Source organism: Anarrhichthys ocellatus, unplaced genomic scaffold (genome assembly GCF_004355925.1).
Source record: "Anarrhichthys ocellatus isolate YVR2014 unplaced genomic scaffold, GSC_Weel_1.0 scaffold4, whole genome shotgun sequence".
Lineage (NCBI taxonomy): Eukaryota > Metazoa > Chordata > Actinopteri > Perciformes > Anarhichadidae > Anarrhichthys > Anarrhichthys ocellatus.
In genome coordinates, this window is record NW_022280034.1 from 2,096,071 (window position 1) to 2,120,518 (window position 24,448).

General features: G+C 42.0%; 3 protein-coding genes across 7 annotated transcripts; 1 reads left to right on the forward strand and 2 right to left on the reverse strand.

The window, feature by feature from the left end:
* The first annotated feature begins 521 nt into the window (after positions 1-521).
* cbx1b (chromobox homolog 1b (HP1 beta homolog Drosophila)) lies at positions 522-3,292 on the forward strand. Of its 4 annotated transcripts, none has more exons than XM_031843883.1 (5): positions 522-653; positions 1,774-1,855; positions 2,073-2,235; positions 2,332-2,485; positions 2,929-3,292. In XM_031843883.1, the coding sequence occupies exons 2-5, from the start codon at positions 1,801-1,803 to the stop codon at positions 3,229-3,231; spliced, it is 675 nt and encodes a 224-aa protein (XP_031699743.1). In that variant the 5' UTR covers positions 522-653; positions 1,774-1,800; the 3' UTR covers positions 3,232-3,292. The 4 variants fall into 4 exon arrangements, with proteins under 4 accessions (XP_031699743.1, XP_031699745.1, XP_031699746.1 ...); XM_031843885.1 differs by having other exon boundaries at positions 522-642; XM_031843886.1 differs by lacking the exon at positions 522-653 and having other exon boundaries at positions 663-1,855; positions 2,929-3,023; positions 3,102-3,292.
* Positions 3,293-4,037: 745 nt separating this feature from the next.
* Positions 4,038-12,000, reverse strand: nfe2l1b (nfe2 like bZIP transcription factor 1b). 2 transcript variants are annotated; one of them, XM_031843880.1, is made up of 6 exons: positions 11,795-12,000; positions 9,995-10,807; positions 8,898-9,119; positions 7,709-7,798; positions 7,465-7,620; positions 4,038-7,348 (listed from the first exon to the last, which is right to left on the reverse strand). In XM_031843880.1, the coding sequence occupies exons 2-6, from the start codon at positions 10,550-10,552 to the stop codon at positions 5,972-5,974; spliced, it is 2,403 nt and encodes an 800-aa protein (XP_031699740.1). In that variant the 5' UTR covers positions 10,553-10,807; positions 11,795-12,000; the 3' UTR covers positions 4,038-5,971. The 2 variants fall into 2 exon arrangements, with proteins under 2 accessions (XP_031699740.1, XP_031699741.1); XM_031843881.1 differs by lacking the exon at positions 11,795-12,000 and adding an exon at positions 10,908-11,274.
* Positions 12,001-13,245: 1,245 nt separating this feature from the next.
* Positions 13,246-19,088, reverse strand: cdk5rap3 (CDK5 regulatory subunit associated protein 3). Its single transcript, XM_031843562.1, has 14 exons — positions 18,953-19,088; positions 18,668-18,713; positions 17,943-18,074; positions 16,877-16,977; positions 16,707-16,755; positions 16,239-16,417; positions 16,002-16,138; positions 15,740-15,884; positions 15,353-15,460; positions 15,006-15,087; positions 14,816-14,904; positions 13,773-13,978; positions 13,508-13,679; positions 13,246-13,355 (listed from the first exon to the last, which is right to left on the reverse strand). The coding sequence occupies exons 1-14, from the start codon at positions 18,956-18,958 to the stop codon at positions 13,290-13,292; spliced, it is 1,518 nt and encodes a 505-aa protein (XP_031699422.1). The 5' UTR covers positions 18,959-19,088; the 3' UTR covers positions 13,246-13,289.
* Between the last annotated feature and the right edge of the window lie 5,360 nt (positions 19,089-24,448).

Consider the following 24,448-nt stretch of genomic DNA (forward strand, 5'->3'; position numbering starts at 1 on the left):
GGGGGCAATCACTTTTTCACACAGGGCCATGTAGGTTTGGATTTTTTTTCCCCCTTAATAATAAAAACCTTCATTTAAAAACTGCATTTTGTGTTTACTTGTGTTATCTTTGTCTAATATTTAAATTTGTTTGATGATCTGAAACATTTAAGTGTGACAAACATGCAAAAAGATAAGAAATCAGGAAGGGGGCAAACACTTTTTCACACACCTGTGTGTGTGTGTGTGTGTGTGTGTGTGTGTGTGTGTATATATATATATATATACTTTATTCTCTCCATGAGAGATGTAAAAGTATATGAAGGTAAAGTGACAATATAATTGGAAAAGATAAAGCTTTTTGTGTATTTTCAGGTATTAATGAAGATGATTTCTCTCTCTCTCTCTGTCTCTGTCTCTCTGCAGCCACAGATCTATATATCACCTGCACGCCTGGCTCTGGCTGTGATTACACCGATGAGTAAATCCATGCGCGTCAGAGTCTGTGAACGAGCCGCCTCTTTCTGCCCTCGTCACACAGACGACACAACCTACCGGCTCTATTTACATCAAGACCAGCAGCGACGTTATCTTTACATTATTACGAGGCTACCGGGTTGTTTAGTATCGGTTCCAGGTGGAAGTTTAAAAATAAATATAATTGTAAGTCATCGGTGAGTTTACATTTTATTTTTTAAATCATCCTCCCTTTAAACGTGTTTTTATAATATTGTGCACGAGCCGTTAACGTGTATGTTTTTAGCGCTTATCTCGTGCACGATACAAGTTTCTTATTAATAATCATAATCGACAGACGTCACAGAGGATGTTGCATGAAGTTGCACAACACAAAAGCAATATGGAGGAGACAGCAGCTCGCTGTGAACCTACGGGTCGCTCCGAGGCTTCAGTCGTGCTGTTTGCTTCTGTCTGCTCGCGAACGTTAGCTTTAATACATTAAATGTCATCTACACCATCGCGGTGTCTATTTAAAGTGAAGGTCCACGTGTTGTAAGTGGTGTGTTTGACCGTCAGCTCTGTGTGCTTTTATCACACCTAACGTCACGTGGCCAGGTGTTGCACATCTGGAGTCTGTTGACGCTGACACTTGTAGGCTCAGCTATGCTGCTGTATTGTTATTATTAATAATAATAAATGCATATATTGATATGATCCTAAAGGGGACAAGTAAACACAGCTGGTTCAGGGACATATTTTATTAAACCCCCAAAGAGACAGTGGTGGAATGTAACGAAGTACTGATGTAACGTGTACTTTAGCATTTTGTCTTTTATTTTCATGCTGCCTTTATTAATTATTTACTCCATTACATCTCAAAGGATTAAGTTGTTTGCACACAAAAAACAATGTGATGGGCTCTGGATCATTTTGATTCAATGTTTTTATACTTTTACTTTTGGTATTTAATGTATATTTTCCTGATTATACTTGCATGCTTTAACTTCAGTTACATTTTCAATGCTGGACTTCTACTTGTAACTGAGCATTTTTAGTTTTTACCATGTTGTGTTAGTACTTTTACTCAAGTAAAGAATCAGAATACTTCGTCCACCACTGTTTGGAGATCCAATGAGTTTACACCATGTAAGGTATTTGTACATGGGTAACCTTTAAAGTAGAGGTACTGGGTTTTTGGTGGTAGTCTCCTCTTGCCTCACACTGTCAGCCTTGTATCTTCTCTATAAATCCCATATTCTCCATTGTTGTTTTCTCCTCTCTACCGTCATGATTCCCGCCTTTCTCCCATCATGCAACGCTCTTGACGTTGACCAGGAACCTGCAGGTTCCCAGGTCGAGCTGATGAGTATGAGCCTGAACACAGAGCCCCTTAACGATGTTCCCGCTGTTACAGAAGGTTTTAACACGTCACTATCTTCCAACATATACATGTCTCTGTAGCACGTTGTATATGTGTCGAGAGTCAAGGAATGAACAAAGTCGTGTGTGTTGACTAAGTGTAAACATCTTAAACTCTGAATATCAACAGTTTGAGTTTTCAAGGCTCGGCGGCCGTTATAAAGGGCGGCTTGCCTTCAGGATCAGTAACTCTCTGCTGTATTCTGACCCTTCAGAGCCTGAGAGCAAAATGACTGCGGTCGAGAAGAAGGACAAGAAGCCAGAGGAAGTGGCGGAGGAAGAGGAGGAGGAGGAAGAATACGTGGTGGAAAGGGTGCTGAATCGGCGGGTGGTGAAGGGGAGAGTAGAGTATCTCCTCAAGTGGAGAGGCTTCTCTGGGTGAGTGTCTCTTACCGTCATCATCCGATTCACACAGCAGATCACCGGTACAAGTTATTAAGGAAATGCTGTATTTCTATGTACTTGTGTCTGCAGAGAAGACAACACGTGGGAGCCAGACGACAACCTGGACTGTCCGGATCTGATCGCAGAGTTCCTGCAGTCCCAGAAGTCTGCTCACGACGGGAAGAGGAAGGCGGCCGGAGACGCAGAAGGAGACGAGAGTAAAACGAAGAAGAAAAAAGACGACGTAAGTCACCGACTCTTTGTTTTTGTCATGTGGTATCCAAAGACGGACTTATTCTTTTACGACATATCTGGGAACAGCTCTTGCAGACTCTGAGAGTCTCTGGTGGTATTCAGATCCCCAATCAAGTGCACAAGGGGGCTCATGTGGACTTTCTCTGGAGAGTCTGCTTTGGGTCCACAACAATATTCAACTTTAAAATATTGTTCCAAAATGTGGAGCTGAAGAGGATGAAGTAGATCGATGGAGAACTAATCTGCAGCTTTGAGTTTTGATTGAATAATGATTTCAGTAATGGTCAAACTTCTGCTGGTAGCTTCCATAATGTGAGGAAACGATGCTTTTCTGTGTTACGTGACAGTAAACTGAATGTCTTTGAGGTTTTGGACGTGCTGAAACATTATTTTCTGCTTGATTGAAGTTGTGTTTTGTTGTTTGATCCTCAGACAGAGAAGCTCCGGGGCTTTGCTCGAGGACTCGATCCAGAGAGGATCATCGGCGCCACAGATTCCACCGGAGAACTCATGTTCCTCATGAAATGGTTCGTATGCAACGTAACAGCTGGATGTGTCATCGAATATTTTGTCTGTAAATGTTTTTTGGGTGTTTGTGTTCTCAGGAAAAACTCAGATGAAGCTGACCTGGTGCCGGCGAAGGAGGCCAACGGGAAGTGTCCTCAGGTGGTCATCTCGTTCTATGAGGAGAGACTCACCTGGCACTCGTATCCCACGGAAGACGAGAAAAACTAACACAAGAGGGCAAAGAAAGAAGCTAGTTTTGAACTTCATTGTACTTTTCCAGAGGGGGGGGGGGGGGCGGCAGAGACGAGCAAGACACCTTTGGACTGGTTGGTGTTGGTGTCGTATCACTCATTTGATTCTGGATGTAATGTAACTGTATATATGCTTCAACTGGAATGTAAAACGCAGGCGTCACTTTTACTCTCTCGGCCTCTTCAGTATCAGTTTGGTCCAGAGATCCGTCGTGCTGTGACATCGTATCAGTGAGGTGATGTTTCTATTTCATTAGTGCCTTTTTTGAAACATTATTTTCGGTGCTTTTGAGGTCAAAACTGTGTCCATCTGAGCTGTTTGGTGTACGGTTACAACCCCTGATTAACTGATTGGTATTCTTTGTAGACTTCTTCATTGTCACATCTTGCTTGTCGGTTTTGGAGAATAAACAACTTGTTTTGCGACTTTCCTCTTTTTACTGTTTTCACTTTAAATATCGTCTGATTATTATCCAGCAGGGCTGCAACTAACGACGATGTCATCAAATCTCTTGTTTTGTTCCACCAACATTCACAAAATATTCACTTTACTCAAGAAAAAAAAGCAGCAAATTGTCACATTTAAACCCGACAACAAAGGTTTGTAAACTATTGATGACAAACGTACTTGGCGATTCCTTTTCTGTAAATTGACTCTTTGTTGAAGCTTTGTCACCTCGTGTCTGTTTACGGATCATCGGGATAATTTCCGCGACTTAAACCCTGGAGCCCCAGTCGTACGGTCTGACTAACTCCATTCATGACAACTAGAACACAGTAGAGTCCCGGGTGAAAATAAAAACACTTTATTAATCAATAAAAACAATTCTTGATTGCCGGCAAATATCTGAAAACAAGAAGGAACTACATCCAAACTGAAAGCAGAGGGTGAGACCGTCATGGAGACATAAATCATGACGAACACAAAACATGAAAATATTTACAGAACAAGACAGACAAAGAAAAGTGCACTAAGTAGTAGCAGTACTAGATAGTTGAAGTCAATGTTAACCAGAGTTTCATGCCTGAATATCACATTTAATGAGGACATTTCTCCTTTCAACAACTATTGTTTGGACATCATCTGTTCTGCTCTTATAAACGTTCGAGCCTAACTCGCCTATTTTATTTCTCTGTTCACGTACTGACAACTCCATTCAGATAGACGAGTAATAGCACTTCTTCCTCCGCTTCTCACAACATTTAAAGTGAGACGATGAGATGGTGAAATAAAGGCATTTCAAATCAAAGTGGCCACAACACGCACCGTCTTTTCACGCATTCAAACAACTTATCTTTTTTAAATCTCATGTAACAACTTGGCTCACTTTGTTACCAACACAAAGAAAACAAACATAGGACTCATGTTTAAGCCAACACCTCGGGCTTCACAGCAGTTTAAAAAAAATGACCTCAAGTGGCTTTCAGTCGGGGAACGTTGGCAAATAAGTTAAATAAAAGAGATTTGGCTCCACCAGAGACGACTGAGCCCGTTTGAAGTTAGTGCCGAACACGAGGCGTCCAAGAGGAAAAAGAAAAACGCCAAATGATGCATAACTGTGACAGCCTGAACATCTGACCCGTCACAGCAGCTTCCTCTTCATGATTACAGGCTCGGCGTGACAATTTAAATAAAAACAGAGTGTAGAGTTTTACATAAAGCTGATGTGACCTATAACCTTGCTTATACTACAGATTATGAACAGTTAATAAGAGCCTTCCTTAACACAGCTCCCGTATTTAAACCTGCAGCGAAGGAACAGCAACAGACACGGCAAAATGCATATAGCCAAGCCTTTTAAAAGACAAATTACAGTGCTATGTATAATTTATAAGGAAGTTGATACATTTTGCAATGCAGTGTGCCTCCTCCCTAAGACATCCATCTGCTCCTCTTGCAGGACTTCACCTCCAGGCCTCTTTTTTTTTTAGCAGCGGCCAGCCCGGGAACTCTCCAGCCTCTGACTCCCTCTGGTCTCAATCCTCCCCCGTCCACCCGGCGCTCTCTTCAGGGCCTCTCTGAGCTCAGACCCACTCCACAAAACTGGAATTTGCGACACACAAACCGACAGAATTGGAGTCCAGTGTTTTGAGCATGTAAGAGATGATCAAGTGCACCATACGACCTTTGGTTAGTAAAGGTGTTAATGGCACCCTAAAATAATGGACTTCCTCTTAGCCTTTGGTAAACTGAACTCTCACAACCGTAGATGCAACTTAAACGTGACAAACATCAGTGAAAGTCTCCAGGGTGGGATGTGGTCCGTCCTTTAAAACCTCCGGTGCATAGACAGTGTTCTTGTTCTCCAGACGAGTCCCCTCGTTTCACCCGACAAACCTTCTCCGTCCTCAGCGGTTTTGGTGCAAAAGGATGAAGAGCGGCTCATTTTTTTTCTTCTTCTCTTAATTGCTCATTTTTATGTCCTTTCACGTCCCTCGTCTCCTCGCTTATCGTTTCCCCCGCCCCGTCTAAATAATGAAATATCAGTACTCAAACGAGGAGCTACTTCTGCTTCAGAGTTGTTTCCAGGGGGAAAAAAAAATGTAGGACGAGAATGAAAGGGGAGAAACTAACGCAGGAAGAGTAGTCAACAACTCTACTCACCAGAATCTTCTTAAAGGAAAAAAGGACATCTCTCTCGCATCTGCAGAAATCTTTCTTATTGATTTAGCAAAGTGATAGAATAAACAGCAGTTTGCCCCCCACCCCACCCCCCTCACTTCTTTTTGTCTTTTTGTTTTTTCTCGGGCTTCCGGTTCTGCTCGGCGGTGGTCACGCCGCGGGGCATGATGAGCACGCTGCCGTCGGCGCTGTACTGGAGCGAGTACTCGCTGGGGGGGTAGGGCCGGCCCTCCTCGTCCCGGAGCTGAGTGAACACCTCCTGGTACAGACTCTGCATCTTCTGCTTCATCTGCCGGATGGAGCGGATGAACTCCATCTTCTCCTTCAGCAGGCGGGCCTTGTTGCGCCTCAGGTCGTGGACGCCCTGCTCCAGGTTGATGATGGTGTCCAGCTTGCGCTTGCGGCAGTTCTGGGCCGCCATCTTGTTCTTGCCGCGCCTGCGGATGTCGCGGACGAGGGCCAGCTGGCCTTCGCTCAGGTGGTGCTTGGCCAGGAGCTCGTTGAACTCCTCCACGGGCAGGTTGATGATCTTCTCGTTGGAGAAGGGGATCTTCATGGACCGGGCTCGCCGTTCGTCGCGACTCGCGTGCTTGTCGAGCAAATCCTGAGCAGGCTGAAGCTTTGAGTGTTTGTCGCGGACGCTCTTCTTGCCAGCGGAAAGGGGGAGCTCTGGATGCTCGGCGAACGCGGAGGAAAGCGGCAGGTTGTACGTGTGATTGTGGTCGATGCCGCCGAGCTGAGGGAGGCCGTGGAACTGGGAGGGGTCCTGGTAGCTCATACGGCAGAGCTTACTGAACCCAGGCTGGTAACCACCAACAGCACCTTCCTCCGTCTCCACGGTAGCGACCTCCGAGTCGGTGCTGTACCCCACAGCTCCCTCCTCAGAGAAGGTGGCCGACGTCGAGGACGAAGACGCCGCCGAGGAGCAGGACGTCTCGGAGCTGCTCGGGGAGGCCGGGCTGTGGCTGGAGTCCAGGGAAAGACCGGAGTCGGAGTCGAGCTCGTCCTCCAGCTGCGATGCCTGGGCCTGGCTGAAGCCCTCCTCCATGGCGAGGTCCAGCAGGCTGATCTCGTCGAGCATGGACTCCTCCAGCAGGTTGCTGAATGGATCGGGCAGGATGGGCGTGGACGTGATGTTGGTACTGGAGCTGTTAATGTGTGGCGGGAGAAAGATGCCCGTCAGGTTAGTGGCTCCGAACGTGGAGTTGATGTTGCTGGAGTTGCTGGAGGAAGGTCTGAGCATGGTGGTTCTCGGGGTGATGCTAGTAGAGTCCAACTGGGGATTGAACACCTGGGGGAAGTCCTGGCTGCAGCTGGGGAGGGAGGCCTGGTGGAGGCTGACGTCCTGGGTCACGGGTGTCGAGGCATTAGAGAGTCCAAAGTTTCCCGCGGCGCTCGACTCCGTCGTCCCACTCGTTCCACTGTCACTGCTGGAGTTGCTGTGTGGCGAAGAGTTGTTCACTTCCATTGCCTTTGAACAGAAAGGTTTCTTAAATATACACACTTCTCTCAAATTAATAAGCATACGTTTGTACGACGAAATATACTTTTTATGGTTGCAATGATGCAGTTAGAAAGTAGACGTACTTGTAGCTCCATGATGGCCATGATGTCTTGCCACTGCTGCTCCAGGTCTAACTGAGGCTCCGCGGGGGGCAGCTGTGGTGCCAGAGGAAGACCCTGAGACGTGGAAGGAACTTCTTCATTGGAAACGATTTCTGGGGCGACAACCGGGGCTGGAAACTGTTTAAAAACATCACAAAGGCCTTGTAATAAAAGATGATACTTGCAATGCTTGTGTAACAACAGGTTGTTTGTTTGTTTTTTTTACCTCAGATTCTTCTCCAAAAGGGAAAGTGGCCTCCAAAAGCCTCAAGCATTCTTGTAGAGACAGCGAAGTCTGCGAGCCAAGACCTGGGAGCTGAACGACAACACAAGAGACACTGTTGTGACTAATTGGCCCAAAACGGACGACCACGATGGTGAATGATTCGGTACAATGTGTGAGCAAACTTTGAGTGAATCCTTTGCCGCTCGCTTCTTCTGGCTAGCTGCAGGTTCTGAAGCTGTGTTAGTACTTCATTTTGTTAGCTTTTGCGGTAAGAACCATTCCATCTCCAGCAGTCCAAACACACGTCTACTTATTACTCATTGTGTGACGTCAATACAGTAAAAAGTATTTCTTATTTTAGGTTGGTTGTGGTTTATAAACACAACGTTCAAAGTCGGCCCCGGCTCAACGAGGGTTACGGTACTCGCCAGCCAACCCCAGATATTCACTCTCTTTTTGGAACTATCCACGTTTTGATCGCTTAATTTGCGGGTTTGTTCAGCGCCGTGTCCGACATTTCCTTAGTTTCCCTTTTGGATTCGTGCTTACGATCTAGCACCTGGTCGATACGTTTTAATAGAGCTTGAAGGCAGTACCTCTTCAGATTGTACTTTATCAGCTACTGTGGTCAAATGAGAGCAATTCTGACTAATAAACAACAACGAAAAAGAACATTTTGTTGTTTTCTGTATTCATAAAAGAATCAGCACTGGATGAGCTGCACGAGTGTTCATCGGAGGTTTATGAAGATTACATTTATACGTCATGAGTGCTAACGATTGTGAGTGAAGACTGAACCAAAGGAAAATTCTCTTGGGTGTTAAGCCCAGAAGTAAATGTGATTTACTTCATAATAAATGTGATTTACTCCCTGATAGCAGCAGATAGGTTTGCTTGATCTCTGCCTCTACTGTCAGACTCATTGAGACACAACAATGAGATGAAACTCCTAATTTCAAACTGAACAATTTCAAAGATGAACTTCGTTTATCAACACACGAGGCGAACAGTGAAGGAGACAAAGTGGAGACGAATACGAACTCTTATTCAGCCGACAGAATTAGCCTTTATCACCTCTGTGCAGCTCCCACGTTTCTTTTTTCTGTTAATGTACCATTAGGACAGCTAAATGTACCACCTCCCCTCTGGATGAAACTCTAGCACACAGAGATCCGTTTAGTCTGCTAACCTGCTCTGGAATACTCTCTCCGGTCTCCCCGTCCACCGGCTGAGCATCTTGCAAGTTCACTCCATTTCTCCAGCTCTCTTGCTCCTCATTCCCGTCTTTGTTCTTGTGCGGGTTGGGCTTCTCCTCCTCGCTCTCCTTCTGACGGTTGCTGTAGTTGAACACTTCTCTTCCTGCTCCGAGGTCGATGTCCTGTCTCCACAGGATGTCGATCAAGTCAATGTCCTGCAAAAGAATACATAGCAACCATTGAAAAATGGCCCTGTGTAGAGAAAAGTTACTTTAATAACCAGGTATGGTGTAGGCATTCAATGTATTGAACTAATACTGTAGCGAGGTATAAAGGAACATATGTGGGCCACTTATGATTTACTTATTTATGATAGTAAACTCGTACTTCTACTGTTTATCTCTTATACAAGCAGTTTGGCTCATCGTTTCATAAGTGTGGGTCATTTTGGGAGATCACGTAACAGAAATGTAGTCAGATGATGCAGCCATGACAAACCCTTTGACATGGTGGTCATCATGTGATCACATAGAAATCTACAATGTCTTTGTGTGACCTCATTGTGTGACACATTATGTGCAAGATTTCTCAAAGTAACAATAACAACAAGAAATCACACAGAAATGTTGTTAAAATGTAACACGTAGATGTAAACAACAGAATTTTGTGCCATGTTAAGAGAGTAAATGAAGTTAAATGACCGTTTGCTGTGGATTTAAAAGTTGCACTCATGACAACAATCACAGCTCTCATGAATATAACTCGACTGGTTTTGCTAATAATATCCGACACTGATTATAGACCAGAGCTGTGGACCATTTAAACTCTGAGTATATGTTTGATTGTTTTTAGTAGTTAGGATTGACGGATTAAGTTGGAAGATTAGTTTACCACTAAATCTAACTAAAGGTACAACCAAGCTCACACTAATTCCTTTGAACATAAAAGACATGATCTAAATCCTGTTTGTCAGTTAGTTTGTGAGACAGCAGGTGAATGTGGTGACAACAAGCACCTGTCAGAAGGAGTTGTATGTGCCCTCCTTCTGACAGGTGCTGCCCACAGTGAAGGAAGAAACAAGCTGCGGTACCTCTTTGGTGAGGTCGTCATTGCCGTCCCTGCTGCCCTGATCCTGGTTTCCCTCGGGGGCCACAGCTCCCAGGCTGTTGTCCGCTGCGTTCAGGTTGTACGTGGATTCAGGTGCTCCGCTTCCTCCCCTCATGGCCGGGGTGGCGTCAGAGTTGTTGACGTCCTCTAGGCCGCCCCCATTGTCCAGGGTGATGCTGGGGCTGGACTGGCTGCTGGTGGACACCACAGTCTCAGAGTCGCGATGCACCAGCCAGGTGTTGAGCTCCGTACAGGGCACAGAGAGGCGATCCAGTTGGCGCACCTGGTTCAGCAGTCGCCGAGCGGTAAAGAATTGGTCCAGGTCCACGCTCTTTGGATGGATGCCATTGCCGTCCAGGGTGTTGCGCAGGTTGTGAAACTGTGTCTGGGTGTAGGCTGAGCTAGGGCCCAGGATGATCTCTCTCAGTGGGGGCAGCTGATTGCTTAGATAGGTGTCAACATCCACCCGCACCCCAATGAGACTCAGAAGGATGGTGAACTGAATCAGGCCCTCTGTGAAGTATTTTTTCAGGTAAAGCATTTCTTTACAAAGGAACAAAAGGTGAAAGTAAAAAATAAAAACAAAAACGGGGCCAACTAGCTTCTGTACTCGTACTAGAAGACTGAGACGGTTACATGAGCGTAAAAAAAAAGTGGTTAAAGAATGGGGAGAGGGTCTTCAACAGGATGCAGTGTGTTTAAAAGGCATGTAGGATCCAAGTTGGGGTTTCCACTCTGACAGAGTCCAGTTTGTGCTCAAAGCTTTCTTCTTCATTAGGTTCTCATCTTCCCATTCCTGACAAAAAGTGAGAAATTACATGTTATTGCTCCACTTTAAACACCAATAGTTCACCATTACAATCACACTACATTCAGAGCAGACACACAAGTCTTACCGTTACTTCATTTGCATTAAACCCATGTTAATGACACACAAATAAACAAAATAAATCAGGACTTGCTAGCCCACTGCAACCACTCCATCCTCCCAAAAAGTGTAGAGAAGTGATGTCGGCACAATGCATTGGAAAATAAATAAAAATCAGCAGACCAGAGATGAACACAGAGCTTTCACATCACCCCACCCTTCACAGGACAAACTACTTCTTCGTGTGGGTGCAGCTGAAGGTGAATCGAAGGCTCGACAGCGTCTTCTTCTGTGGTGTCCCTCCCTCCTCTCGCACAGCTGCGCCTATCTTCGTCCTTATGACGTTAGCCGTTAGCTAGCTTGTGCTACTTGCTGTTACACACGTGTATAACCACCGTGTTACAAAACATATATATATATATATATATATATAGCGTGTTGCCACATTAGGTTGGTTAGCTCACATCTCTGTTTGCCCCTTTAAAAAGTGGCAGGTACCTCTACTGGTATTATGGCTTTAGCATCAAACAATCTCCCTAGCAACAAGTGGTGAAAAAGGTGATCGACAGATCGCGAGGCCACTCGCAGGACTCAAGCGGGGTGACGACACATGACTCCAGAAAGGCACGACCAATAGAAATGGCGAGTGGGCGGGGCTTAACTAAAAGCTGTGTTACAATTGGAGCTCAGAGCCAACACGGTGATTAGCCTTGTAAGCTAGTTTATCTAGCTAGCTACCTTAAGCATTCAACTACTTTTAAAAGTAACTTATGTATTATACAAAGACATGCTCCTGTATCCATAAATACTACTTATTTATCTACGTGTGTGCTAACGTTATCTCACGCCATGAATCACTGCAATCCATGTATCTCCTAACGCATTATTACAGTAGTTAATTGATTTAATACTCACGCATGTGTCTTCATTCATGCCCAAAAGAAGAAGATTCACTACCACCTAAGAACAGCAATCAAGTCCTGTTTCATTAAAAGCTCCACAGTGCTGCCCGATGTAGCGTCTCTCCAGCCTTTCCTCATTGAATTGGCCCACCATGACTTGCAAAATGGCTAGCTGGCCCTGGCTAACCTAGCATCTAGCACCGCTTGACACCAAAACACGCTTTCACACAGCGCATGCGCAGAACATTCTAGTAGCAAGCTTTCATCACCCTGAAAAATCCCCCGCTGATAATATTACACATTTATACCAATGTAATCACATCAAAAATATATATTTAGTGGCAAAAAACAACTTCTACTTTTATATTCAAAATACATTTTACAATTTTACAAATGTTTTATGATTCGGTTATAGCAGTTGTGGAAGTATTCAGATACTACAGTGTAGTAATACTCTGTTACAAGTAAAAGTACTGCATTCTAAATCTTACTTCAGTAAAAAAACTAAAGTATGATTATCAAAATATACTAAAAGTACCAAAAGTACTCATGCAGAATGGCCTATTTCAAAATATATATCATATTAGATTCTAATTATTTATGAATAAATGTGTTCATCACGTTAATAAAGCACCTGGTAAATACGGAGCTAATTATAATTATTTATATATTGTAGAATAGCTTAACCTTTAGTGCTATATCACAATTTTGTTGTATTCTTGTTGTATCAATCTGTTAAAAGAACATTTCTCCTTAAAATGTAACATAGAACTATAAAGTAGAATAAAATGGAAATACAAGTACCTCAAACATGTCCTCAAGTTTGAGTATATGTACTTAGTTACCAACCACCACTGTCCAATATATTACAACTTTAAAAGATACATATGTGGCAAAATAACAGCTTCTTCAATATTATTTTATTCCAAACACATTCAGAGAAATACTTTATACCATTTTACAAATGTTTTATGATACTAATCTATAGAAAACTGGATACTTTAAAACCAATCATGCAAGTTAGAAGCCAGACATTTTATTTTAAACTGTGTGAAGTTATTGCCACTCTACTAGTTTTACTTGGTCAATTTTAGTAGTGCACATTTTCTAAATCTTTTAAGAAATGTGTGCATATGGTTCACCTAGCTCTGAATTTAAGCAGGATAAGTATCCCTTATATGCACACTCTTTATTTGTATGTGTTGATATTTTATTACTTACTTTAGTTAATATACAGGTACTTTATTTTATTAATATTTCATATTCCAATCAGGTAAAAAAGAAGTTGATATTAAATTAAATAAAAAGATCAATGCAGTAAAAATAAGTTTAACCAAGCATCCAGTGGATACATTCATAAAAACAAAATATAAATAGAATTTATATAATTTTTTACAAGCATATGCACATATTTCTTGTTTTTCACCGAATGTTAATCCAGAAAACGTAAAGAACACACAAGACTTCAACATAAATACCACTTTTATTGTGACGTCTGTGATTTGTCACTATATATTAACCCCCATCAGGTTGACGGGCCTTTTGTGGTATCGCTTTGAAATGTCCGCTTCAATCTGCAAAAACAAACAATCACAATTATTGGCAATAATATATATATATATATATATATATAATGATCTTATGTTTACTGTGAGAAAGTAAAACACAGGAGCTGGAGGACTGCCTACCCTGTGAACATAAATAAACTGAACTGGTGAACCAATACCATTTTCTGGAGTTCCCGGGTGCATCCTGCCAGCAGGTCGACACGAGGCTCCAGTCTGGACTGCTCCTCCAGGGCTTCCTGTCTCTTCTCGACCATCGTGGCACCTTTCAGCACCAGAATGTCTGCCTGCTTCAGCTTCTGCCTCAGCACCTCTGACACGCGCTCAACATACCTACACGAAACATTTCACACGTAAATACAATGAGAGAATGCAGATTTACGCCGACTGAAAGAGACGATACGAGGGCGAGGCGTGGCAGCGTACCGCGGCGAGGCCTGGATCATGAACAGGTGCTGCATCCGGAGGGAGGTGAGGCGACCCAGGAGGTCCAGCACCTCTGACAGCATCTCCCGGATATGTTGTCGGGATTGGCTTTGGATGATGGAGGGGGCCATCTGGAACTGGCTCATGGCCACCACGTCTCCCTCCTCTCCCATCTCAGTCACGCGCTGCGTTAAGAATGTTTCCAGCTGAACAAACACATGAAACCAGCGTCACATGTTAGGTGTAAATCTGACTGATGATCTGCTCCAAATACTATCCAAAAATAGTACAATTTAGTCTACTTTTGTGTGGAAACCTACACGATGTTCTCTGCAAGTTTAAACAAATGCTGTGACTGTTTTCAACTCCTATTTGTGATAAACACACACTTGTTGTTTGCAGAAAGTGGTTTTGAATTTGCACATGTAAACATCATGTTTAGTTTTTACATCATGCTGTATTGAAGAAGACTTGAAACTAGCGATTGAGACCATAAACTCATGTTTACTGAGGTAATAAATCAAGAGAGAAGTAGAGTCATTTTCTCATAGACTTCTATACAACCGGAGGAGTCGCCCCCTGGTGGACACTAGAGAGAATGCAGCTTTAACACATGAAGCTTTGGATTCATTTTGCAGAACTGGAAGTTGCCGCCATTTGAGTGTAGTGGAAACAAGTCGTTAAAACAATGCTGACATATCACTGAAAAGAGTTGATGCAGTGAACTTGTTTGCATGTAGTTGCTTATTTACACATCCAGAGACACATTATCATTCATTTGGAGTCATATTTTTGGCTACCTGATGAATGTCAGCTCATTATTCGCTCCTTTTTGTTCTGTTTTGTCAACTCCTGAGGGATGTATCCGTCTCTTTAGCAGCTAAATGCTCCACTATGTTCACCAGCTAGTCTAACCTATCAGCAGGTATCACACAGTGGCTTTTAAAAGCTTGTTTTAGGACTATGATCACAATTCAGATGACTCGAGTGGATGCACGGTCTCTCAAGTGGTGATTTGACACTAGATGACTGTAGCGGTTTACCTCCGTTAGCTCATCGATGAACTGGCTGCGTGACTGAGAGTTCTCCAGGACAGATAAAGCATCCTCCCCTCTTGCCACACCCTCAGGACCTGCAAGGAGACACGCGTGTCTTTAGCAAACAGAAATGTCAACAGAGCTTGTGATAAGTTGTGCAAAAAAAAAGAAAAAAAAAAAAGAACAAAGTAGTTACAGTCTGTGCCCGCATCCACGATTTCAATTTCTATGGGAGCTGCTTCACTGTCCCCCCAGTCAATCCCAGCAGCACCAGTGTCCTGTTGAGGGAGGCAGACAGGAAGTAGTATATCAGAGCAGAAGTTCCAAAACCTTTTCTCTTCATCAACACCACTCGTCATGATCCGAGCCGGACCCAGTAAGCCTCAGTGCTTGGACGCCCGCTCTAAAAGGTGATCCACTCAAGTATTAATACATTCTTTCTGTAGATATCGTCCTTAATTCATCTGAATATCTACATATTAGAAAGTGAACTAATATAAGGTGTACATAAAATCTAAATGCAGATGTGTTCTTGTGTCTCACCTCAGAGCTCGGCTCCAGACTGATGCCCCAGTCTATTCCATCCTCAACTGTGATGGCAGAATTAACACCCTGAGTGTCCGCAGTGTTGCCAAAGTTGCCCCAGTCGATCTAAAGCAGCGTTAAAAAGAGAATACCGGAACATTAAAGTCAGTGGTGGATTGAAACATGAGTGTATTTATTTGACCTCTTCTGGTATTTGTTATTATCTCACAGCAGCACAGAGCTGCTGCATGGGAGGAAGTTTGATTTGCAACTGTGATAATGTATTTTAAAAAATAACAAAACAAGATGGATTTAAGAAGAATTTATCAAATAAGAAAAAAGAAAAAGTGATTTCTATTATATGACCCTGATGAATACTTTGTATATAGAGACAGTAAAACCAACCGAATCCTCTGTGAGTGCATCAGGAGGTGCTTCCTCCACAACTGGCCTCTCGATGACCGCGGGGACGTTCCCCGTTCTCCACTCGTAAAACGTTGTGTTTCCTCTCTTCTGGGCGAACGTCAGCATGGGCAGGACTGGTTCAGACCTACAGATACCCACATGTGACAAAGAGTCAACGTGCTGTTAGGGATGTGTACGTTTATTACAACAAAGATTATTTTTTACATAACATAGAGGACTGTGTTTTTGATGATGCGCTCACCAATCACATACGAAGTTTGTGAAAGCAGTATAAAGTTTTATTTGCTCCGCTAACTTTGCCGCATCTTTCCCGACTTCCCCGAGAACCGCTGGCAAGTCTTTGACCAGAGCCTGAAGCTCACGAGCCACATTTTCTCCCTGTCAGAGCGGGAAAACAAGAAAACATCAAGCAACAGCGTGAAGAATGTCGACGTAGAGAGCAGCTAGTCTGTGTGTTTTAATAACCTTGTTTATTTACCGTGATGCCGTACTGTTTGCAGGCAGCATAGTAGCGCTCCCTCAGGTCTGCGGCTGAGCTCTGGCACTCCACCTCACGCCTGCTCAGCTCCTGCTGCAGCTGCTGGGCTTTGGCCAGCTGCTTCCTCAGGGCCGGGCCTTCGTAGCTCACGTTGCGACTCAGCAAGCTGGCCACCTCCGCTGGGGACACGCAAACACTCTTGTTTTAGATTAAGAAAATGTCTATACATGCAAATAGTTAGTTTCTATTACTGGATGCTGTTCTCTTATATCCTATAATAAAGATGCAGGAAAAACCAGAACAGTAGCATCAACAACAAATACAGTTTCACGTTTAGAAAAATAGACTTTCTCGTTTCAAACAGAATGACAACAGGTAGCCGATCACCTTCCTACCCTATGAAACACAGAGGGATGATCTAACGCTGTATACAAATGTTGTCATACTACAAAGAGATATGAAACTTACCCAAATAGAAATTATCTGTCTCATAAAGGGACACGATCTCTTGCCAGTCCTGTGACAACAAAAACAGAAATCAAATCTAATGTTTCGGATAGTTTTAGTCGTTTTAGAGCAGAAAGACACAAAGAAATACCAATCAGAAACTCTGTCAGACCTGCAGGCTATCTGCTCACCTTCATCCTCTGAGATGAATATCTGCCGAAGATGTTCTTGGAGGAAGCCTCAGTTCCCTTCAGTATCTCCACTATCCTCAAGCAGTGGAAGTAGTGAATGTCTATCAATAGAAACAAAACAAAGAGGATTTATAAGCATTCATGCAGAGGATGAGGAGCAGAACAGACAAATTAAGGACAGGAATTATGCTACATTACATAACAATGCACATACTTACACAGCTGAGGGATAAAGATGCAACCAGAATGTGTTAATGATGTAGCAAATGCCAGATTGAAAAATAATAGTAATTATAATACTAATAATAATAATTCAAGTATCCTCAAAGACTCCTTACCATTTAAAAAAATATATATTTTAGTGTAAACGGCAGACAACATACAGAATTAATATGAAACATAAGAAGTTATGGCTATAAACAAAACATATATGTATTGTTTTGTGATACTTGTTTCAAACATGAATGAGAGAGATTCACCGTTAATGCAAAGGGGAGGAGTCTAGAGAGGGCAGGTCTACATGCTTCCTCACAGATCATGATATATCGATTAAGACCTGTGTGATATGAATTCAGTAAATGAGACTAACTTTAAATTAAGAGAAGAAAGTGTTTGTATATTTTGTTCTATAGCCTGAGGTTAAAGGGTTCCTTCTTTTAAGGTTCTCTATACAGGATTCAGAGCATTAAAATAGCTTCTAGCCACCTGCTAGTTGTTGCCATGTTGAGAGCTATGTGGAGTCAATAGATGTGCTCTTTATTTCGTACTGAGTCCCTTTTTAAGTGTGCATTCGTTAATATGTAAGCTAACTTATGTACTCGGTGTTTATTATTCATACTTATAGTAGTCGTGTCAATATAATATAATGTTTATTGTACAGAAAAAGATTATCCCTCCATCCTGACCCTTCAATCAATAAATGGTTAGATTGCTATGGCTGAAAGAGAAATGACTGCTCATCTCTGTGACTTAAATGTAATGGTAGATGAGAGGCACAATGTGGGGAGATAGAGATAGATATATATGTATAAAGATAGATATAGATGGATAGATATAATGGACCTACAGGAGCCGGACAGAAGCTGCTTGATCTCCTCGTTCTCTGGCATGTCCTGGATGGCAGCGTTGATCTTCTCCCTGATATCCTTCACTGCATTCTGCCATTTCAGATTACAGTGACGTCGATCCAGCAGCCAGTCTGTGGACACAGAACGATTCAACGTCATTGATAACGAGGGAATCTGCATCATCTGATTCATCTGTGGCTTGTGGGTTAAAAAAAACCCAGAATATTCAAGGTACTTGTACTTTACTTGAGTGTTTCTATTTTCTGCAAATTTCTATTTTACTTCACTACATCTCAGAGGTACATATTGTACTTTTAAAATATGTTAAACTACATATCTCCAGATGTGTTGATGTTGAATGTTTGTGATAAACTGAAGGATGAAGTGTTTCCTTTATGTGTTGATGATCTTGGAGAATATGATGCTTTGATGTAGATTAAACTAGACAACAGGATATAAAGGAGTTAACATGCACATTAATACAGCAGTGATAATAAACCATTAACATCATAATGGTGATACTCAGAGGGAACATTTTACAGCACAAACACTTTTACTTAAAGTACATTCTGCTGATAATACTTGCATACTTTTACTGAAGAGAATGAGAACTTTTACTTGTAGTGGAGTATTTTAAGTGGGCTAATAGTATATTCTAGATATGAAAACTTCTTCCACAACAGTAACAGGTGAAATGAACTGAAACGTTTTTTATTCGTCTTACCTAAAAGTTTGCTGGTCTGTATGTCGATTGGAACACTTTGAATATTCTGGTGAGAAAACAGCCAAAACATTAGTAGTCTTCACTTTAAACACGTATACATTGTTGTAACTGTATTTTGCACGGGGAGAAAACTGCACTCATGCAACGTTAACAAGCTACACAACTAACGTTAAGCTTTGAGAAATGTTTATTTTTCACTTAGCTGGACTTTGACTGTGACAGTTGGCTAACGTTAGCTAGCAGGCTCTTTAAAACCCGAGCCAGAGAGACTTTATTTCATCTTACCTCCATTGTTTCTTCAGTTTATCAAAACAAAAGCTCTTCCAAGATATTACGGCTTCATTATATTGTTATTTAACAGGTTTTTATCCAGGATTATTGTCACCATCACCATCCGGACTTCACTGACACGTTAGGAGAAGGAGAGCCAATAGAAGGAGCGGACGTTACATTCGCTACAGGTCTGACCAATCACGTTACACTATGCTGATGCTTGCAGCTGATTGGTTGATTCACATCCTGGTTTGTTGCAGAGCTGCAGTCCGCCGGTAGAGGGCGGTGTCGGCCTTTAATTGAGATGAGAATAATTGTTTTTTAAGGCAAAGCACTATTTATTTATGAGGAAGAAATACTCTGATTCTTTACTCAAGTAAAAGTACTAATACATAAAAAATCCTGTAAAAGTACTGTGTTGAAAATCCTACTTAAGTTAAAGTCCATAAGTATTATCGGCAAAATGTACTTTACTGAAAAGTGAAAGTACTTTTTCTGCAGAAAAATGGTCCCTGTGTCTTGATATGTTATTATTATTATTATATTTATATATTACATGATTAAATGATGCGTGTAGAATTTCACAAACTGTTTTAGCTGGTAACGGTGGTGCAAGTTTTAACAATTTCAAGTATGTATGTTTTTAATCTGAAAAGCAGTGGTGGAAGAAATAGGAAGTAGTGATATTAAAATACTATTATAGTAAAAAAAAAATCCTGCATTCAATATTTCATTTACATAAAAGTATAAAAGTATTCAAATCAAAAGTATCATTATGCAGAATGGACCATTTTAGAATCATTAGCTATAAATCTGCAGAGAAACAAACGTTATCAAATGGATTAGTAAAAAGTACAACATATCCCTCTGAGATGTAGTGGAGTAAACGTATAAAATAGAAATACTCGAGTGAAGACTAAATACCTAAAAGAATTGTACTTAAATAGCTGTATTTAGTTACTTTCCAGCTCTGCTGAAAGGTAACTATTGTTAGATAAATAATTAAAAAGTACCATCTTTCTTCATATATATTGACTGTAATATGTTGATTGATCCCTCTAGATCAATTGGGTAATACATTAACATGTTAAAACTTAAGTGTACTGATTATTACATTAGCTATAATCCCAAAATCCAATGCAACATATTTGGTGTCTTTGGAAAATTTGGGATCTCCACTAGAACTTAAAATAAAGTTCTCAGGGTTTTTATTAATGATTGGCCCTCAACCCTCCTGTTACTTTTGTGGTCAATTTGACCCCATTCAATGTTCAACGTCTCCAAATAAATGATTTACATCAATTTTTTTGCTTCATATTTAATGACTTTTCCTAATTTAATGGGGACAACTGGGTAAACATAAAATTAACATGATATGTTTTCAATGTCCTGTACACATGCTGTATGCATCGGTGTTCTTTGGAGTCAATTTGACCCCAGGCTGATTTAGCTGTATAAAACATATAAGAAATATCATGTAAAGGACCTCTGAGAATGTAGGATATTTAAATAGATTGTTCCTTTTTTTAGGTCTTTTATTTTGGACGTTTTGTCACTGCAGTCGGTGCATTTCCTGTTGCGCTTTGATTTTGAAGGTACAAAACCGGAAGTAGGTAGTAAGAAGCGGTACGCTTTTTCTGTTTTGTATCATTGACGAAAGAGCTCAAGCTAACAAACTGCTGTTTCCACTCGAAGGCACCACTGTGTGGTTAAATGTAGCATGTTAGAGGGAAGGATAGGGAAGATGCTAAACAGTGTTCAATAACGTTTGTCTTTATTGATTTTCCTCATAGTTCTTACGGTGTGTTCAGTAAAGATTTATGGACCATCAGTTAAAGACTCCAGACCATTATTCACTAACAAGGACCACGCCAATAACAGTATGAGTTTCGAGAGGTTTATTGCATAGTGGAATGATTGTTAAATTCAAGAAGCGGAAGGGGTCGAGGGATGAAGGAAAGTAGGGTAGAGGGATGATGGGATGTGAGGTAGGGATGAAGGGATGAAGGGATGTGGGGTAGGGGTCGAGGTAGAGGGATGTAGGGTAGGGGTAGGGGTAGACGGATGAAGGGATGTAGGGTAGAGGGATGTAGGGTAGGGATGAAGAGATGAAGAGATGAAGGGATGTAAGGAAGAAGAAACGAGGAGGGTTTGTGGAAACGAGGTTAGGCGATCGATGATGTCCGGCGGCTGGCGGGACCGGGGGGACTGGAGACTGTAGGGTGGGGGCTGTCTCTTCGGAAGCTCTGGCGGTGCAGAGTCCCCTGTTGTTCCTGTAATCTTACAAGAGAGAGAGAGAGAGAAATAGGAAGACAAAAACAGGGTTGGAGGGGAGGGATGTGAAGACAAGAGTCGAAGAGGGAGTGAACGGATTCGTTGTGCTTAAATACTCTGTGCAGAGGAAATGAGCGGTGTTCTGGGCGTGGCCCTGTTCCTGAACAAAGTTTATAAAACTACATTTCAGCCGAGGATGCTACAATCAACATTTTACACACAATTGTTTTGGATGATATTGAGGTCACTAACATGCAATTTTATAATCTTCAAAAAGCTTTAGCCCTAACCTAACATAACCATAACTGTAGTAGTGCGAGAACCACTGATAGTTCACACGACATGGGGGTGGAGCAAACGCTTGCACAGCAGCCTTCTAAACCATTTCTCTTGGTGCTCTGTGTGCTCTCTTTCTGCTCTCTCAACTGAAAATCAATTGTAAGGAAAGGTTTTCTGCCAATGAGGTGTTGTCTCATCTCTTTGACCATGAAAGTGACATAGAGGAGAATGTGTCTGAGACAGAGCATGATGTTGAGGAGGACCCTGATTATGAGGCATCCTCCTCTGATGAGAATGAGACCCTCAGTGTTGACCCTCCTGTTGTATCTCAAGCACCAGCAAACACACTACCTTCCAAAAATGGAAAGTTATTATGGTCTGTTCTCCCCACTTGAACAAGTGGGGAGAACAGACCATAATTTTGTAATTAGTGCAATTAGTGCTGCTAATGTCATCAAAATGGTTCCAGGCCCCACCAGATACACTGTCATGTCATGCCATGTCCAAGACATACAATCAGCATTTGAGCTCTTCATAAAACCATCAATCGAAAAGGATATACTTGAGATGACAAATTTAGAGAGGAGGTACGTGTATACGGACAGTTGGAAAGACTTGGATGTGTCCCACTTGCAGGCCTACATTGGGTTGCTCATTTTGGCAGGAGTGTACAAATCCAAACGCGAAGCAACAGCAAGCATTTGGGCTGCTGACACTAGAAGGGCAATATTTCCAGCCACCATGTCTCTAAACACATTCCATGTTTTCTCCCGTGTCATACGCTTTGATGACAGAAAAACAAGGCAGGGCCGACGAGAGCGTGACAAACTCGCAGCAATACTGAATGTATGAGACAAGTGGGTTCAGCAATTACCCTTTCTTTACAATCCAGGCCCCCACGTGAGTGTGGATGAATGTCTGGTTGCATTTCGTGGGCGCTGTCCATTCAGACAATACGGAAATTGTGTTTGTTTTTCCTGGGGTCAAATTGACCCCGAACATAATACATGTTACTATTCTTTATAACAGAAATTGTTTTTCTTTCCATATGTTATAGATAACAAAAATATGTACTTAGAAATAATATAAAGCCATTAAAACACCAAAAAGATATCTCTTTCCAATTTTAGGTCAACGTACGTACAAATTTAAAGGCAAGAAACAGTCAACTTAAAAAATAACAGAAAACTGATGAGAGAAGCAGTTTCACAAAGTGCAACATTTAAAATTCCGATAACGTCACTTTGAATAATTGAATGAGTGGACGACATTACATTATATTTGTATTGTTGGGTTTGTTGAGATGAGGCATTATGTAATGAACGTGGTCAATGGAGATTACCCACAAGGACAGCGAGGCAAATGAGTGCATGCATCTCTGTGCTTCAAACAGAAAGAGAAAGACAGAATTCTGTTTTTATGTGACATACCTTTTACAATCTGCGGTATCACTACTGATAAATATGCATATAAGTATAATTACACATGAGTACAACTTGCCAACCCTTCAATCAACTTTGGACAGAAGAACACAGATACCTGGTTGCCAGTCTGGCAGCCGGTTTATGGTTTCCATCACTGGTGCATTCAGTGTGTGTGTGTACAGTATATTGTGGAGACAGGTGCCTACCTGTATGGGCTGGTAGACGCCAAATCTTCTGATGAGCTCCTGAGCAGGGCTGCCATCGGAGGGGTGGGGGTTATGTCCGTTGGCCAGATGGGGGGAGGAGAAGGGACAGGAGGGACAGGAGGGAGAGGGGGGTGGTCTGGGTCTCCAGGCTGTGGAGCAGCTCAGACCAAAGTCGATGAGGCGAACTCGCGGGATGTCCGAGCTGGTCTCGATCAAGATGTTTTGCAGTTTTATGTCCCGGTGGAAGATGTATTTGTCTTCAAGATCAAATGTAATTACATATGAATCAGCATTTATAATATAGTAATTTAATTTGACATTATTTTGAAATGGGCCATTCTGCATAATGAAGACTATTACTTTTAGTAGTTTAAGTATATTTTGATCATAATAGTTCTGTACCGTTACTTTTACTTTTCTGAATACTTCATAGTTCATATTCACTTCAAGTACATTAACTCAAGTAGTGAACCATATTCACGTGAATGCAGTGAGAAAAAAACCTGCGAGACACTAGCTATCCTGAAGGAAACTTGGGAGGGACCCAGCTGCTGGTTTGATTAGTCTTTCGCCCCAATACCCAGATCGGACGACCAATTTGCACATCAGGACTACTGCCTCCACCAGTGTCCTCTGGCTTCGCCCTACCCATGACGCCTTTTACGTGAGCCGATCCCCGCATATATTTTCTCAGTTAAATATTGTTGTAAATTGAATCCCTCGACCATTTTTAACATTTAGGAACTGTTTGTAAATTATTAGGGTAGAGGATGGGCGCTGAATGGAGGAAGAGACCCATGTCTCTGATGTGTGTGTGTGTGTGTTGTCCTCAGGATGACTTTTTGACACTATAACAGAGATGAATAAGAAAGTAATCGACATAGTGTAAAGGCCTGGTTACGTTTCATAGATAAACATACTACTGTTCCATAGTGGTGGTAGTAAAGTATCCATTACGAAAAGCTGGACTAATCAATAGTTTTATGTAAACAAAGGATGAAGTGACTGTGTGTAATGAGTAGAGGAAACACATAATGAGGCAAGCAGCAGAAGCTTAATGAATAAACGTCTTCACTTTCATTTAACAGAAACCTTTATGAAATGTATGTAAATAGTTATAGAGTATCTTGATATGATCCGTGTCAGATCAAAACATTATGCGTTCATCAGTAAAATGTCTTGAAACATGTGAATACGTGTGGGATTCTTTCAGTATAATGAAAAGATTGAACATACGTAGCTTTAATAGCGCTAATGCGACATGTTTATGAGACAGTGGTGCTGTTCTTTCTCCCAGAAGTGAGATTAATGCTCGACTGTGTTCT

What these genes read in the sequence shown, in the direction of transcription:
- nfe2l1b (XM_031843880.1), bottom strand. Translation starts at nt 10,552, where the DNA reads ATGCTTTACCTGAAAAAATACTTCACAGAGGGCCTGATTCAGTTCACC. An exon ending in GAGAGAGTATTCCAGAGCAG is followed by an intron (nt 7,799 to 8,897) that starts GTTAGCAGACTA and finishes GTTGTCGTTCAG; the next exon opens with CTCCCAGGTCTTGGCTCGCA. An exon ending in TGGCCATCATGGAGCTACAA is followed by an intron (nt 7,349 to 7,464) that starts GTACGTCTACTT and finishes TTCTGTTCAAAG; the next exon opens with GCAATGGAAGTGAACAACTC.
- cdk5rap3 (XM_031843562.1), bottom strand. An exon ending in ACAGACCAGCAAACTTTTAG is followed by an intron (nt 18,075 to 18,667) that starts GTAAGACGAATA and finishes CTGTGTCCACAG; the next exon opens with ACTGGCTGCTGGATCGACGT. An exon ending in GCAGCTTCTGTCCGGCTCCT is followed by an intron (nt 16,978 to 17,942) that starts GTAGGTCCATTA and finishes TTCTATTGATAG; the next exon opens with ACATTCACTACTTCCACTGC.
- cbx1b (XM_031843882.1), top strand. Translation starts at nt 1,726, where the DNA reads ATGATTCCCGCCTTTCTCCCATCATGCAACGCTCTTGACGTTGACCAG. An exon ending in AAGTGGAGAGGCTTCTCTGG is followed by an intron (nt 2,236 to 2,331) that starts GTGAGTGTCTCT and finishes TTGTGTCTGCAG; the next exon opens with AGAAGACAACACGTGGGAGC. An exon ending in CGAAGAAGAAAAAAGACGAC is followed by an intron (nt 2,486 to 2,928) that starts GTAAGTCACCGA and finishes TTTGATCCTCAG; the next exon opens with ACAGAGAAGCTCCGGGGCTT.